Source organism: Pongo abelii, chromosome 11 (assembly GCF_028885655.2).
Source record: "Pongo abelii isolate AG06213 chromosome 11, NHGRI_mPonAbe1-v2.0_pri, whole genome shotgun sequence".
Taxonomy (NCBI): Eukaryota; Metazoa; Chordata; class Mammalia; order Primates; family Hominidae; genus Pongo; species Pongo abelii.
The window spans coordinates 84,738,908-84,757,028 of NC_071996.2; the positions used below are offsets into that span (position 1 = coordinate 84,738,908).

At 35.7% G+C, this 18,121-nt stretch overlaps 1 protein-coding gene across 2 annotated transcripts in view; it reads left to right on the plus strand.

The window, feature by feature from the left end:
- Nucleotides 1-18,121, plus strand: part of PPP1R1C (protein phosphatase 1 regulatory inhibitor subunit 1C) — a 150,305-nt gene that overhangs the window by 67,877 nt on the left and 64,307 nt on the right. For both annotated transcript variants that reach the window (XM_009237885.4, NM_001132724.1), the window contains 2 exon segments: nucleotides 8,127-8,164; nucleotides 10,403-10,463. In XM_009237885.4, the coding sequence (XP_009236160.2) occupies nucleotides 8,127-8,164; nucleotides 10,403-10,463 (99 nt within the window).

Here is an 18,121-nt window from a genome sequence, read left to right on the forward strand (position 1 = left end):
ATGTGATGTTATAAACTTTTACTTCCATGGTCTGGGCGTAGAGTTGTTTTCATTAAATTTCTTGGCATCTATTTTATTTATATTTATGTATCTCTTCACTTACAAAACATTTTCTAACATTTCTTTTATCCTCTCATTCTAAATCTGCTCTTTTCTATGATTTTGCAGATTTTTATTTATTTATTTATTATTTTTATTTATTTATTTTTTTGAGACAGAATCTTGCTCTTGTTGCCTAGGCTGGAGTGCAGTGGTGTGATCTCAGCTCACCACAACCTCCGCCTCCCGGGTTCAAGTGATTCTCCTGCCTCAGCCTTCTGAGTAGCTGGGACTACAGGTGCCTGCCATCACGCCCAGCTAATTTTATATTTTCCTCTGGGATTAGTGCTGGGATTACAGGCGTGAGCCACTGCCCCCGGCCAGATTCTTAATCTCTTCCTTATGTCTGTTTACCTTTGTTTCATGTATTTTATATCTTTATATTTTGGTATTGGATTTGGGTAAATTTCTCAGTAACATTTTTAATTTATTAATTTTCTCTTAAATTATTTCCAATCTTGAATTTTTGTTGTCATAATTTGTGTCTTTTAACTTTTAATTTGGAAATAAAAGATTCACAGAAAGTTTTAAACATAGCCTGGAGAGGTTCCCGGTTCCTTTCACTGAGTTTTCTCTAATGGTAACATTTACAGTACAATAACAAAACCATGAAATTGACATGAGTACAATGTGTGCTTATAGTTTTATGGCATTTTATCACTTATGTAGATTTGTATACCTACTATGGCAATCAAATAGAATTATTCCATCACCACAAAGATCTCCTTCTTGCTACTACCTTATATTTATACTCACTCCTTCCTCCTCTCACTATTCTTGATCCCTGGCAACCACTAATCTCTTCTCCATCTTGAATAACAAAATGTCATTCAAGAATGTTATATGAATTGAATTACACAGTATGTGACCTTTTGAAATTGGCTTTTTTTTTTTTTTCACTCAACATAATGCCCTTGTGTATAGTTAGGTTATTTTGATTTTTATCCACTGTGCCAATGTGTGTGTGTGTGAGTGTGTGTGTGTGTGTGTGTTTCTTTCTTTTTGAGACAGGGTGTTGCTCTGTCACCCAGGCTAGAATGCAGTGGTATGATCTCAGCTCACTGCAGCCTCTGCCTCCTGGGTTCAAGTGACTGTCCTGCCTCAGCCTCCTCGGTAGCTGGAATTACAGGTGTGTGCCACCACCCCTAGCTAATTTTCATATTTTTAGTAGAGACAGGGTTTCACCGTGTTGGCTAGGCTAGTCTCGAACTCCTGACCTCAGGTGATCCACCTGCCTTGGCCTTCCAAAGTGCTGGGATTACAGGCATGAGCCACCACACCTGGCCCAGTGTGTTTTTTAATTGGTTTACTTGGACCATTTATATTTAATATAATTACTGCTATGTTAGGACTTACATCTACCATTTTAGTTTTCCAGTTGTCATTTTGTTTTTAGTTTCTGCTTTATTTTTTTTATCTTTGCCTAGGTTACTTGAACATTTTTATAATTCCATTTTGATGTATCTATAACATTTTTGAGTGTATCTCTTTGTATGGATTTTTAGCAATTGTGCTATTATGCATACATACTTATTACAGTTTGCTGGTGCCAACTTTTATCAGAGTAAAGTAAACTTCCCTCTAAGTGTCTTTACTTCCCTCTAAGTCTCTTTACCATCTCTTACTTATGTGATTGTCTTAAATATTCCCTCTATATAAGTTGAGAACCATAATTTTTTGTCTGCTTGGCAAACATAATGTAGACAATTCAAGAGAGGTAGCAAAATCTATGATATTTACTCACATATTTGCTTTTTTCATTATTCTTCTTTTCTTCCTGTTGTTCTAAGACTCCTTTTTTCAATCCTTTTTCTTCTGGTTATAGAGGACTTCCTTTGCCATTCATTTAGGGTATATCTGCTAGTGAGGGTATATCTGCTAGTGACAAATTATCTTGGTTTCCTTTGTCTAATGGTGGATAAAGAAAAACTTTATTTCTCTTTCATTCCTAAAGGATGATTTTACTGAATATCGAATTCTACAGTTGATAGTTCATTTTGTTCGGTACTTGAAAACTGTTGTGCTGCTTCCTTCTGGCTTCATGATTTCTCATGAGAAATTATGCTTTCTTCTTCATCTCTTTGTAAGTCCAAAATATATGCATTTTAGAGACATTTTAAAACTGCTCTGATGTTTTCAAATCGCTCTGATGTTTTCATTTCACCTGGAAGAATTCATCTTCCACTTGCTTTTTAAGCGGTATTCCTAAAAAAGAATTTTCCTTTTCTTCTTATGTTTTGAAATTTTAATTTTCAACTCCTTGTGAATGGGAGTTTTCTCTCCTTTATGCTCATTCTTCCTTATTAATGTTCTTGAGTCTTTCTTTATTCAACACTATATACTTTTCATCTAGAATGAGATCCTAATTGGGACATCAAGGACTCCTGTTTTATGATGATACTAGAAGTAAAGCAGAGGCACTTACCTAGCTTGTGGTGGCTTGTTCTAAAATGACCACTTTCTCCCGTCTCACTAGATACACAGATGAGTGCCTTTCTCAACACAGATGAGAGAGCCCTGCTTCCACTTCCGGGCAGCAAGTCTGGCCTTTGTCTTTCACGCGAAGTCAGTTCTGCTGAGAGATTAGAAGTTCTAGTTGCCTCAGTCGACTTCTGGATCTAAAGACTTTCAGGCCCCATGGTTTCCAACCTGCTTATTGCATTTTGCTTTTCTTGTATTTATGGTCCTTGGAGATGTTTAACTATTTTTGACTGTGGCTTTATCTTTTTAGTCATCTCTTTTTGTATTTAATCTGCCATTGCTATTGCTTTTGAGCAGAAGAGTCTTCAAAGCATGAACTTACAAGACTGTTTTTATTGCAAACCCTCCAATTTCCACTAAACTGACTTCTTCCCTCACATTTCCAAAATAGCTGCCTAAAATGAAGATTCAAGTGACCCTCTGTTATCTAAATTCATCAAAAGTCTGTATCTTTGAGGTTTAGTCTAAGAAATTGAGTCTCTTCTTACCAAAGCATTCTATATATGGGTCAGTGCTCTTTAGCAGCCAATATCAAGAATAAATCATTCCTTTCCATGGTTTTAGTTATTGTCTAAGGCTAGTTTCTGTAAAATTATATATCTGATTTGACCTTGCCTACCACTTATTTTTAATTTGTCTTATACATATTGTCCTTGAAATAGATATCTTCCCAATCTCTAGAAACCAACAGAAGGAAGTCGTACCTCCTTATTTTTCCTCTAAGATTCCCTTTGAGCCACTTAGGCAATATTTATAAGAATTTGAGTGTCTGTAACATTTGAACCTAGTACATTGATTTTTAAAAATGGAAGTAATGGATTCTGCCTTAAAAAGTTTGCAAACCGAACACTTAAAAATTGTTAAAAGTATTTATTTAGCACCTACTATGAGCAAATAATTGCACTACTATTGTAATTTGGAATGCAGAGAAGCGGAAAACAGATGGTCTGGTTTTATGAAACATAGGCATTAAGATAAATTTATTTGACAGGTTGTTATTGTGTGTCAGCTATGCTATTGTGCTCAGAGATGTGGAAAAATCAAACATAGAGGATAATCCTCATTCTTTTGCTGGTTGCCTGGGGAGATAAAAACACTAATGGACATGATATAGGGTATATGGTGATAAGTTCTATGAGACAGGAGTAAAGGAAGTGCTGTGGGTGTTGGTTGGGGAAGAGATGAGTTCCAGTTGAGCATAGGGGAGACATGGATTGGGAAAGATTTCCCAGAGGAAATGCCATTTGAACAGAACTCTGAGGGATAGCAGTATTTGGTATGAGGGCAGGAGTTTTCTGGATATGGGGAATAAATGCACAGAAGCAGCAAGCTGGGGGATATGTATAATCACACAGATACTAGTGGTATTTTATTTTATACTTTGTTCCATTATCTCCCCACATTCAGTCAGTAAGTAAATCAAGGTAAAGTGCTCCCATTATTATGGGCTTATCTGAAAATTGTTTAACTCCCCATTTTTTCCTCTAACACATTTTTACTTGCATCAGCTTTCAACAACTTCAACTAAACTTTGAAATATTCTCTTTGTAAGCTCACTCTTGCCCTTCCTTATACCTCTTTAATTGGCCCTATATAACACTTTAAAATGATATTTTCATGACCTTGTTTTTAGTTACATTGTCTACTTTCTAATCATGACTCTCTGTTGCTCTTCAAAATACATGCAGAGTTCTGACAGCAAGAACCAAAATGTACTCTTAGGGTGATTTTATTTGTATTTAGTGATTTTTTATTTTTCAAGCTTTTATTAATGGGCTTAATTTTTTCAAAGAGTTTTAGATTTACAGAAAAATTGAACAAAGGGCACATTGAGTCCCATGGAGCACCTTCTTCACACATAGTTTCCCTATTCTTAATATTCTAAGTCATTACTATTTAATTGTTACAATTAATAACCCAATAATGATTTTTTTATTAACTGAAACCCATAGTTTATTGAGATAGTTTTATAATGCCCTTTTTTCTGTTCCAGAATCCCATTTAGGATACCTCATTACATTTAATTATCATGTCTCCTTAGGCTCCTCTTGGCTATGGCAGTCTCTCAGACTTTTCTTGTTTTTCATGGCCTTGACAGTTTTGAAGAGTACTGGTCAGCAATCTTGTACAATGCCCTTGTATTGGGATTTATCTGATGTTTTTCTCATGACTAGACTGGGCTTAAGGGGTTTGAGGAGGAAGATCATTAATACAAAGTCTCGTCTTCATAGCATCATAGCAAGGGATCAACACGATTTATGACTTCTGTTGCCCTTGGTCACCTGGCAGAATTAAGTTTCCCACCATAAAGATATTCATTCCCTCCTGCTCCTTTTCCATACTGCACTCTTTGGAAGGAAGTTATAGTCTGTACTTAAGGAGTGGGAAATTGTGCTCTCATTTTTTCATTTTTTTATTCCTCAAAACAAACTTATGAGAAAACGAGGAAGGCAGAGTAAGAATTATTATGCTTCCTCTTTCCCGTTTCACACATGAGGAAAACTCTATAATTCAGGAATTTTACATGGCTTAAGTGTGGTCACGACAGACAAATGGAAGAAACAGTGTTAAATATTATGTATGCTCTACAGTGCTTTCTCCAAGACAGATTTTTCTGCCAGCCTCAACCATGGCTCTTTAGGCTTTCTTCAGTGTTCTGTCTCTGCATTCTGCCCATTTCTTAGTTTTTATAGTTCTCATTCTATTATAGTTCACTTTTCCTTATTTTTTGACCATGTTCTTTTTGTTTCCTTTGCTCTTACACTTCATTTTTGTAGGCACTTAATTTTTTATTACAACTAGTTTTCCAAAATTGAATGAGATCTCATTGACAAAGACAAGGAGACGCTGGGTGTTTGTAGTTCACATGTGTATCCACATGCATTCTCAGTTTGTCCTGTTCCTTTCATGAATTTAAATATCTTAAGAGCATTCCAACTAATCAATACTCAAAACAGAAATTTCTGTTTCTATCTTCATCTTTAATGATGACAATATTTCTTAAAATGTTATACTTAGATGAGTTTTACATTTTCCTCCCAAACCAAGAAATTTCTTCTTTCAGACTAAGTGGTCCTTGAGAAATGGAGAAATACAGACAAGATATGGCTGGAATAGCTACAAAAGCCTCTTTCAGAAAATTTATAGCTTTTGATTATGGGTAATCTGCTAACACACTGATTTTGTTCAACCCTACTCCAAAATAGTATTTTTTTTTTTCTGGTTTGATGAGAGAGCTAAACAATATTTGAAGACAGGGGTATATTCTTATGTTTCATGTGGGATCTAGTTTCCTAAAGACTTCTGGGACTGCCAATGGGGTCAGAATTTGAGGCCCTGAGAAAAAAAAAGGAGACATTATTAAGAACATTTTGATGTTTTTGTGTAAAGAGCTGGCAAGATTTGCATATATTTTGGGAGTCTTCTCCTTTGGCTATAACTTCCTCGGTACAAATTAGAGAGAAACTACATTTGTGGTGGTCTGTTGTCCCATTGCATGTGCTGATGAGCATGGTGTGTGTGTGTGTGTTCATGCGTGTGTGTTTATATGAGGTGCTTGGGAAGCAGAAAACATTAACCTCCCCAATTTAGTAACAATCTATTAAGAAAAATAGAAATATACTTAAATCAGTGAATCTCAAGAAAACTATGATCTGTTATTGGCTTCCCTTGTACTTTTGTCTGAGTCAATTTGACCTGAAAAGTTAGTTATTTAATTTTCACTTTTCAATTTCAAGACAAGAATATACGACTGAATTTTTTTAATCCTTGCCTTCACGACATAAATAATTGATTTAATCAGCAGAACTCAACAACGACAACAACAACAACAACAACAAAACAAGTCTTTTTTCATTGAAATATTTAACAAGTGAAGCCCTCATAATTGCCTTGGGAAAACACTGTTTTAGTGGACGTTTTAGTGAGACAGTAGAGAAAGTAAAAATCTGAATGATCAGATCCCATTGTGTTTCTAAAACATAAAGTTATAGGTCCTGGGTTGGATTTTGTAAACTCCTAATCAAAAGCAAAATATTAAGGAACCCCACTGGCATTTAATCATCCAATGGATCACAGTACATTGTTACAATGGATCATATTTGATATTTAATAATAATGTGATAGCAAAAAAATAGTGCACATTGATAGACAGGATTGTTCAATTTAGTATATTCATAGCTGCCTGAAAACGCCCCACATACTTACAGTTATTGCATCAGACACTTGTGATTGCCATACTAAACTGTCTGTCCTCCCTTAGATAAAGAAAGTACAATTATCAGAAGTTTCCATAACTTTTTAACATTTAGTAAGCAAGATATCAGATTAGAATAAACAATGGTTCCATATACTATTCCCATTCTAGCTGTTTAGCTAGTTTGTCCTCTTACTATATGAAATATCAACTTCAGGCATGGTTGGATTTATAGAGAAATTCTACTACATATATGTATATATTTGTGTGTGTGTATATATATATATCCACATACATATGTATACACTGCTTTTTTGTTATAAAAGTAATACATGCTTGTTATAAAAAGAAAAGCAGTACAGATAGGGATAAAACAGAATGTGTTATTCAATCACCCCAGGATAACTACAGTTAACATATTGGTAGTCTTCTATGCATATATATATCACTCTATCTACATATATCTATCCTTTATTAAATAAAAATACCATTCATTTAGTTTTGAAATGTTTTTCACTTATATAGCACGCATTTTCATGTCAATACAGATCTACATCATTGTCTTTAAGCAGATATTATTTGATGAACTTCTCATTCAGTTTTTGGATCATGGGGTTAGTCTTTGAGCCTTGGGCCTAGCATAAGGATCAGGAAAGAGGAACTAGGTCAAGAAGCCAAGAGGCAGATGCCATACAATGTAGGTGACAAGGTAAAAAAGAAACCCAGCCCAGAACATCTTCCTGCTGTGGAAGGGGCATGTGTAAGCACCTCTTCCTCCACCTCACCGTTCCTCACAACCCTTCATACATAGCACAATCATAAGAAGCCACCCAAGCACTGTCGTAAGAAATATTTGATGGAGCAATTAGTTCTTTCCAGATACATATATAGAGAGGGTACTGCCTTCCTTGTAGTCATGGTGATTGGACTGAGTGGGAAAGGAGATTTGATTTGGGTAGTGACAAACTTGAGGAAATTTGACAAAGGCTCTCATTAATGTATAGTGGCAGAGGAGAGGGGGTTCCTGACACCTTAAGTGTGAGGCTGATGACACCTAACTTTGTTCTAAGAGTCACTTCCCTGGTCCCCTTTCTGGACTCTGGGCTGAAAGTTGAGAAATCTGGGATGTCAAGAGGAAAGGTTTTTCTACACCTTTTTTAAACCTTTGGGAGAAATTTATATCAAAAGGAAACCACCCACCTCTGTCCTCCTCTCCTTCCTAGCTGTAAGTTGTAGTTTTTGTATAAGGCAATTATTAAATCATTTTTATCTGTGTTGTTGAAAATGTTAATATATATATTACAAGAAAAAATATTACATGCCTAATACATTATACCTACTTCTCTTACAGAAATAGATGACAAGAGGGTGCCCAACACACAAGGGGAAGTAAGTTTTTAAAAATATTTTGTATAAATGTGTTCAAATCAATTAAAAATGCAAATATTTGCTTGATTTGATGTGATATAAATAATATGATACAACTATAATAAAACTTTAGATTGCTCCTTCTAACTGAATAAACAGTAATATAGTGTCATTAAAATCTCTGCCTCTCGGTTACCTTTATTCTCTACCTATGTAATGCTAACCCCTGAAAAAACTTTTAAAATAAAACATCACTTTTAATGTCAAAATATGGTATTGACAACTTCAATTTATTGAGTGATTATATATGCACACCACAGGCTAAGCCAAGTAATGCTGGAACCCCAGAGCAAGGAGATGGGGTTGGAAGGATGACACCTCTTACAGGGTCTTCTGGTATGTGGAGCCAAAAGTCTGAGGCCAGAGTCTAGGGAGACTGAAGTCTCCAAAGCCTGAGTAAACAGATCCAAGGGGTTCACCTAGAAATGTACTCAGATTTAAATTCAGCAGGCTGTCTGAACACTGTCACTCTCTATTCCCTCCACATACATGTGTAGGAGTTTATATAGAAAATAGAAACCAGGAGAGGTTAGGAGAGCATATAATATAGAATATATGAAACACAAAGTGAATAAATAGTTCCCAGAAATGAAATAAATATTGAATAGGATGCTGTGCAGGGTTACCTAATCAATTCCCTTGATCGCAGGTGTAGGCATACAGCAATACTTAAAGAGAAAAATGTAGAATGGACAAAATATCAAATAGTATATCACAAGACTTTTCTGAAAATTTTGTGAGATAGTAAAAGTGGAAATGCTTTGAAAACTAAACTCTTACATACATATAAATTAGTTTTTATTAGTAACTTTACACTGTGTTACTAAACAACAACAATAAAAAAATTTCTATAGATTTAATTTTCTATTTGATCTTTAAATATGTGTATGGAAGTAAACATTAAAAATCCCTAAACTGATTCCTTCTCAAAACCAGCCAGATGTGACTGAAACAGTAGAAGTGCCCCAGAAATGTCAATCACCCACATATTTAACATTAATGTAGAGTCACCCTGTCTACACCTGTGCATAGTATGTAGGTATCACAAAACTCTATTCTGGAGAAATTTGCTTATACTATTTGCTCATCTGATATAGATTTGGTAACTGTTTTGTTGAAAGGTTTAGTTTTTAATTGATTGCTTTTGCATCAGATAAATAACATCTTGATGATACCTTTGAGGGCAGTTAATCTTTAGCAAGCACAAGGAAAGAGGCCTCAAGCTCTATTTACAACTTTGTAAAACAGTTTCTAGTTTAAACTTTGTACATTATGTTCTTCCTAATGTGCAGAGCAAGCCTGGAACAATCTTCAAAAAGTATGTTGTAGCTATTTACACTTGAGCTTTTCAAAGCAAAAATAATTGCCCCAGATGCGAAAACTCATTGATTAAGACCTGTACACTTGCCACATTAAAACATAAATCAACATGCTATTAAAACGGAGTCTTTGGCATTTTCCGATTGGGGGTTAGACCATGTAATTTATTAAATGAATAATATGTATATCCATTATATAGAGCTCTGTATCCTTATCTGTTATTTTGACCCTGAAATAAGTTCTTATTTTTGTCATTTTGAAATGCAAAATCTCTTCAATGACTTTATCCTGATCCAATAATGCTTAGGTAAGAGTGTCACATAACAGTTTTATTAGGAAAGGACTTATCTTTTAAACATATGAAGAATGTTACCTCAACATTATAATTCCAAGTAAATGGAGGTAATAGTTGAACACGTCAATTCAAAAGGGTTATAGATTGCTATTACTTTCCAAGGATCTTCATTGTCCCTCTTGAATCACTCAATAACCCCACGAACAGATACTATTATTCCCTGGACATAGCTTTTGGAATATACTTTGCCATGGAACTCAGACTGTTTTTCTCTCAAATGAAAAGGATTGGTGTCTCTTTTTCTGTTTCTTTTTAAAATAAATTAATGTTATTAGGTGGGAAAGTAAAATGATTTCAAGGCTGCTGTGAATGAAGAATTTTATGATTAAGTAGACCCTACAACTCCATATATCTCTTAAGTCTGTGATATCACTAACATGTGCATAATTTCTCATTAATTAGATTCTATTCATGGCAGGGAGAAATCAGAAAGCTTTTCATAACATGTATTTCCCTCACAGGTCTGATGGCATCGTACTTTGTATCCAAATCTAAGGCTTTTACTTTTTTCTCTTTCTCCACAGTTACAGAATGCATCCCCTAAGCAAAGGAAGCAGAGTGTGTACACACCACCCACCATAAAAGGTACTGTTCAAGTACTGTTTTGGGTTGTCATGAGTGCTGAATCATGGCTGGTCGGCCGTCTGTTCTCTAGGACCACACATCTGATAATAAGCTAGATCCAGTCTCAGCTCTGCAACTTAGTGTGATGTTCAGTGAGACATCTTATCTACTTAAAACTTAGTTTCATCAAGACTAAAATATGGGGTTGAAAAAGAAATAACTAGGGATCTCAGAATTTCAGTCTAGAAATTCAGAGTTTCCAAAATAATGACAAAGATTTTTTTTTACCCTTATTCGCATACTTCCTTAAAGAGATTTTTCCAGAAGCCCTAATTACTCTTGCCAGTGTTGGCAGATGATTACCATTTTTCTCTTGGCTAAAGCAAAGCAGAATAACTTGAATTTCAGGGAGACTGAGGATGAAGTGTTGCCTCATTGTCTTGTGTCAGGAGCAGCTCTAAGAAACTCAATCAAACCAGCTATTCACTGTACATGTAACTACTGTTGAAACAACAACTAAGAACCTAGTTCAGATTCTGAAATTTTCTCCAGAATTGGAACTGCTAAAAGAAGACCTATCAGTATCTTGACCAACATCAGTTCCAGGGAAAGCATCTTTTATTTCTCACACTGAAATGTTCTTGATTTGAGGTAGAGTCTGTCCAGTCTACTCTCTCATGTTTTTTCCAGTCTGGTGCTTGGGCTGTGGGCCCAGTGGTTGATCATGCTCAAATTTGTCCAGCTCAGTTTCAACTGCATGAGAGGCCAGCTGAGCAGCTTCCTCTGGGGTTTGGAGAGAGGGCTAAATTGGGAGTGAAATTTCCCACTCTGTATTTGCTCTAGATTTGGGGCCTATTCAGGGAGGCGGGATATAAATGAACACATTAATAGCTACTTTCAGTAAACTTCCTTCCATGCAGCTATAAAACACCATGTTTGCTTGTTCATAAGACTGCAGAACATAATACAATCATCAGCATTGTAGTTTATTCCAGGGTAATTATTGAGACTACTAGGCATCTCTCTCTCTGAAGATAAGTTTAATCATTTTAAAGATATTTTCTGCATTGTAAATGATTTTGTATTTTCAAGACACATCAGTTTTGGCATGAATGGGCAACAAGGAAAAATATATGTTCACTCATGTAATGATTTCCTCTGCTTTATTTTAGGTTCACTTAAACTAAATAAAGTAATACTGTTCTCATGTCCTCAGAGAATAATAGTATTATTTTTAATGGAAAATCTTAAACTGAAAGTCTCAAGGGCCCATGATGTTCATTATATTTAGTTCTCAAATATCAAAAGAATGTGGGATCCTAACATTTAGAGAAGTTAGTCCTATTACGCATTTTTTGCATAAAGCCTTATACTGTCAAGTCTCCCCGAGATATTCATTTAATGATAATCATTTGTGGTCGTAAGTTAATGGCTTGAGAAAGCACAGTAATTGTTTCAAGAGGATATCAGGGTATTACTACAAGTCGCATAGGTTCTCATTTATAATCAGTAAATAACTTTGGAAGTCCCCTGCTTATGATAAAAGAAAAGAGAAAGCTAAATGCAAATACTTTATTTGGTTTACCTGTCCCTAAGAGCTAGAAATAAATATTTTAAGACAAAATGAAGCAATGGTAACATATGGCACCTTGTGACCATATTAAGAGGCTTCAATTATAAAAAAGATGAAAGAACAAAGGAAATGTTATTAAGATCTTAAATATAATGATACAATTGCTCTGAACTGTATAATTCTTCAAATTGCAGTTGAATGGAACATGCAATTATTGAGTGTAAAAAACATTTGCTGAGGGCACCATGGTACATGCCTGTAGTCTCAGCTACTTGGGAGGCTGAGGTAGGAGGATGGCTTGAGCCCAGGAGTTGGAGGCTATAGGGCACTATGATCATGCCTATGAATAGCCACTGCATGCCAGCCTGGGCAGTATAGTGAGACCCAGTCTCTAAAAAAATTATAAAAAGAAAAAAAGAATTTGTACTCACAGATTCTTGTTCTACATCTTGTTGTCATTTGTGAATTTTTAAATGACAGATATCTAAATATTTCAAGATATCTATTAGGTCTTTGTCTCATGCTAAATTTTCTTTTTTCCAGGTTGAAATATCTTGATGTCAGTATTACCTGTTATTTAGTTATTTTGCCTTCATTCTTGATCTTATAATAAGCTCCACTTTGCCTATATCATTCTAGAAGTCCATCATTCAAAATGAACCTAATGGTTAAGTTGTGTTCTGATCAGAAACTTGTGGAGACTTCAATTATGCCTGAAACCTCCTTCAACCCAGATACTTTAATTCTATTAATGCAACCAAAAATCTTATCAGCTTTTTGTGGCAGCATTACACATTGTTGGCAAATAGTGAGCTAACTATAAAATCAAAATGTCCAAGTATTTTACAGGTACAGCTTTCCATATTATTCCCCATACTGATGTCTTAAATTTGTTTATATCAGAAACTAATAGAGTACTGTCATCCCAATTGAATTGCCTATGTTGGAGACAGATTGTTACATTGGCATGTTATATTTTGTATCCTGACTCTATTATTCATTCTATTTTCAGCTATCTCAATTGTGTGTCATCATAGATAAGATAAACCTATTTTGTTATTTTTATCTGATCCATAACAAATGTATGAAACAAAACACAGCTAAAAGAGAGCCCTGCAGCAGCCCATATATCCCCCTCTAATTCACATTGATTCCCTTGTCGCCACCATTTAACTATTTATCAAATAGACTTATTATATCAGGGTTCCATCCCTTCATCAGAGGTTATCATCAGCACTCCTATTAGATAAATTGTTGTATTTCAGATACCTTGTGCTAACCATGAGTCATAAATCTATGATATATATTGTGCATAAAAATGACAGAATTTGAAGTTTGCATAGAAAACAGACTTTTTCATTATCTTGTGTAATATCGTGTTTCATGATTATACACAGAAAGTTCAGATTATCAGAAAAATGACAGCTGATGACTAATACCCATGTACACTTCTCTGGTGTTTATATGGTGGTCAGCCCTGTAATTTACAGAACAGCCAATTAAATTATTGTTGGAGTGCTTGAATCATGTTTTCAGAAAAGTGGATTTGAATGTTAGGACAGGAAATGGCTGACTCATTTCTATCCCCATTTTGTGTGTGTGTGTGTGTGTGTGTGTGTGTGTGTTTTACTGGAATGCAAATGCCTTCTACTGAAGAAAGCAAAGTAAGTGCTATTGATTTAAATGGAAATTTGAACATTAAACAAAGCAGCTGACTTAAAAATGACTTTGTAGAGCAGGGCCTATTAGTATTGCATTACCATTCTTAATGCATAGCCAGCCAGATTTTTCATTTACTTCTGTAAAACATCTTTTTCCTCCCATTCTTCATAATTTCTTGTAAAGACTTCAGTGTCTAGATATTTTTCTTCTAAGTCAAACAGACTTCTGATATGTCAAAAATACATTTGAATGCTTACAGCATTTTAACACTGAAGCCTTTTTTTTTCTCCAAGGATGGCTATGATCTTGATATTTTTTTTCAACCTCTTCTCATAATAAAGAAATAAATACAAATACAGAATAAATTAGAGAGCAAATCAACCTGGACCAATAAGAAGGCTAACATGGATTTTGGAGGGTGGAAGATGAAAGTGGCAATAATGGCAAGAATAAGACGTACTTCAGATCACCAACTGAAGCATGATCTTCCAATCAGGGAAAACTGCTGATCATGGTGATTTCCTAGAACTCAATATGAAAGGACATGGACTTTGGCAGACAAGCCATCATGGTTCCAACCTCAATGCCACCACTTATTAGCTGTGCAACCTTCAGAAAATCAATGGGTTGTTCACCCCAGAAAACAACAACAAAGAAAAATATATTCAAATATGCTGGATGTATTTGGGAAGTAGAAATGAAGATTATGACCCAAGACGCACAGTTAAGGCAAGCCACATATGCATCTGCAGTGGGAAGGGTAAAGGGAAGTTTTATTGGCACAGATGGAAGTTCATGTAAGCTGCTTGGAAACAGAGTTTATTAGTTTCGGACACTCAGAGCCAGATTTGGCATTAGTTAATTGCCAATATAATTAAATGGCAATTTAATTACATTGCTGGACATACCTGTCCAGTAATGGCTGCAGATGCCATTACTGAACCGGTATTCTTTTGAGAACATCTTATCTGAATTGCAGTAGTCCTAAAGAAAGAATTTCTTGGGAGGTTATTTTAGCAAGTCCTTGAGACAGTCTTTATCTCAGCCATACAAGCATGAACTCCTCCTTTTGGCTTTTTGCTTTAGTGTGTTTGGGCCTGACAAAAAAGTGATTTCATCCTAATATCTGCAACTTTCACAGGATTAGCTTGTCTCACTTCTCTCATGGGGAAAATGAAAGTATTGTTTACCACATAGGATTGCTGTAGGGACTGAATGAAACAAAATGTGTAAAGAAAATGCTTAGATCAGACACACAATATGTGGAACTATTTTGAATAATTATTTGAGCCCTGAATTGAGAGTAGCGAATACTCCTCCTCTGTTTCTGTTTCACCCTGCAGCATGAAGGAATGATTTTGAGAGAGACAGAGGAGAGGTGAAAGGACTTCCAGGAGAATAAAATAGCTTTGTTCTCATCCCAGTGAGACTTGAAAAGTCAGGTTTAAGATGCCTAGATATAAAATCCATGTGGATTACCACGCTTGCAACATTCACTCCACTTTTATTTAGCACCAAGCCTCAGGTAGGTGTGTGAAGTTTATCTTCAACATTTTGCTTTCTTTTAAACAAATGTGGCTTTTCCCTCATTTCACCTAGCTCCGGTCCTCAGACATCATGTCCCTTATTTTCCAACTATTATAACATTCCTGTAAGAGATACTGATATTTCAATCAATAAGCCTTGCAGTTCAAAAAATCTGAAAAACAAAATGATAGCTGATGTTGACTTTTGGGGTGCTATAGCAGATTATGCAATAAATATTTCTTGCCAGAGGGATGAGAAGGAAATCATCACACCATATAAATGCAGCCTACACTTAGGCAACGTAGGTAAATTAACCATGACTGTATTGTAATGTGACCAGTTCACTCTTCCTGATTTCAAACCTCCTTATAATTACGACTCAAAAAAACTCTCAAAAGGAATAGACCAGCTGTAATATCCTGTTCTCATTACCCGTCGCACATTGAAAATTGAAGGCAGGAAGAGAAGGCAGCAAGATCTCTTAGCTTCTCATCAGGCCATCTCCACCACACTACATTCCTTTTATAAACACTCCTGTCCCTCTGTGGGTGTTCTTCAGGTATTCATCACATTTGCCTTTCTAAATCTTGGCTTTTTTGTTTGTGCTGGCTCAGTTTGTTTACTGTGTAGGGTGGGGCTTATTTATGCAGCTCAAGAAACATTTTGACAGATTTCTAGATAACAAGGAACATTCTAAATATACACAAGTCTTGCTTTCTTTTTTTTTTTTAAACCCAAGTATGCTCCTATTTCCAGACACACTTCCTTTGCTTCTCTTTAATTTCTTCCACTGAGTTTTATGCTCATCTTTCCTCACATCTTTGGATGTGGAGGGTGGAGTCAGGTTGGAGAAGAAATTTGAGAATGTACCTTTCTTGCAAGTCACTAAGATGTCTTTTTTTTTTGGAAGTCAACATTGAGAGAGAAGGAAGGAGGAGGAAAATACCAGCAAGTATGAGTGAACTTCATCTTTTACGACATTGTCATGGATTATTAGGTTAAAAGGTCTAAAAGATCTTGAGATAAATAAAATTGAATTGCAAATTTAAAATAGAGTCCAGTAACTTAATTAATCTCATGTGATGCCACTTAAACATTTGAAAAGAAGAGCACCATTTGTCAATATGGTTCCATTCGTCTATATATATATTTACCTATTTTAAAATTAATTAATCTTTTAAATTTGTATTTCTCTGTATAAATAACATAACAGCTTTTAAAATTGCTTTCTATTTGAGAAGCAGAGAAAAAGATAAACTTTTGCATTGGGTTTGAATAACTGAATCAAGAATCAGTTTCTTTAAATATTTCCCAAATAAGCAAATAGCAACATTCAATTGTGTAAGTACTAATAACACACTGCCACAATCACATATGAGCCTTTGCCATGTGTGGAACGCTGCATTAAAATGGTGTGGATGCAGAGGTGAAAAGCAGAGCCCTGGCCCTGTGGGACACCAGTCTGGAGGAAGCAACATACATAGATATGCTGGATAGAACATAGCATGGTAAGTCCTTTAATAGGGATTTAGACAAAGACATCTGGAGATGGGAGGAGACTCGCCACAGGCTTACTGGACAGGAGGGTAAGGCCACTTTCAGATCACAGAAGGGACAGTCATATTTACACATAAGTCTGGAGAGTAAAATGGACTAGGTCATGGAAAAGCGGAATACATGGCTTATACCATGATCATTCCTCCTGCTCATGCACACTTGTGAAGCATTTAAGATGATGCTGTAATGTGGACAGTTAAATTCTGCATGGACCTCACAAAGAACTTTGCTGCCATGCAAAGACTAAATAGGTCTCATTAATGAGACTATGTAGATAATATCAACTTTCCAAAGCATTTGAAGTCCTTGTTCATTTGATTCCAATTTAAAATTTCTGCTTCACATCTTTGTCTTTCTTCTTGATAATATTACCTTTAAAACAGAATAAATCCCAACCAAAATTACATGTTTTAAAGTTAGATTTTATATTTTAGAACAGGTTTGGATTTGTAGAAAAATTTTGAAGATAGAACAGAGAGTTTTCATATACCCCATATCCAGTTTTCCCTATTATTTATGTCTCGTATTAGTATGGCACAGTTATAATTGGTAAATCAATAGTTGCATGAGACAGTTCTCGCATTGCTATAAAGAAATACCTGAGACTGGGTAATTTATAAAGAAAAGAGGTTTAATTGGCTTATAGTTCCACAGGCTGTACAGGAAGCATGATGCTAGCACCTGCTTGGCTTCTGGGGAGGCCTCAGAAAACTTGCAGTCATGGCAGAAGGTGAAGGGGGAGCCAGCACTTTCCATGGCTGGAGTAGGAGGAAGAGAGGGAGGAGGAGGTGCTACACAATTTTAAACAACCAGATCTCACAATAACTCCCTCACACACAATCAAGAGAACAGCACTGAGGGGGTGGTGGTAACCCATTCATGAAGGATCCACCCCTATGATCCAATCACCTCCCACCAAGCCCCACCTCCAACACTGGAGATTACAATTGAACATGAGATTTGGATGGGGACACAGATCCACGCTTCATCAATATGTACACGTTGTTATTAACTAAAGCCCATATTTTCTTGGTATCTGTTTAGTTTTTTCCTAATGTCTTCTTTTCCGTTCCAGGAATCTATCCAGCATACCACATTATGTGTGGTTTCGTGTCTCCTTAGGCTCCTCTGGGATGTGACAGTTTCTCAGATGTCCCTTATTTCTGATGACCTTAAACGTTTTGAGGAATACTGATTAGGTATTTTCTAGAATATCCCTGTACTGGGATTTGGCTGATGTTTTTCTCATGATTAGATTGGGGTAATGGGTTTTTGGAAGAAAGACAGCAGAGATAAAATAACATTTCATCCCATGATATGAGGGGCACATACTATCAATATGGCTTATCGCTGTTCATTT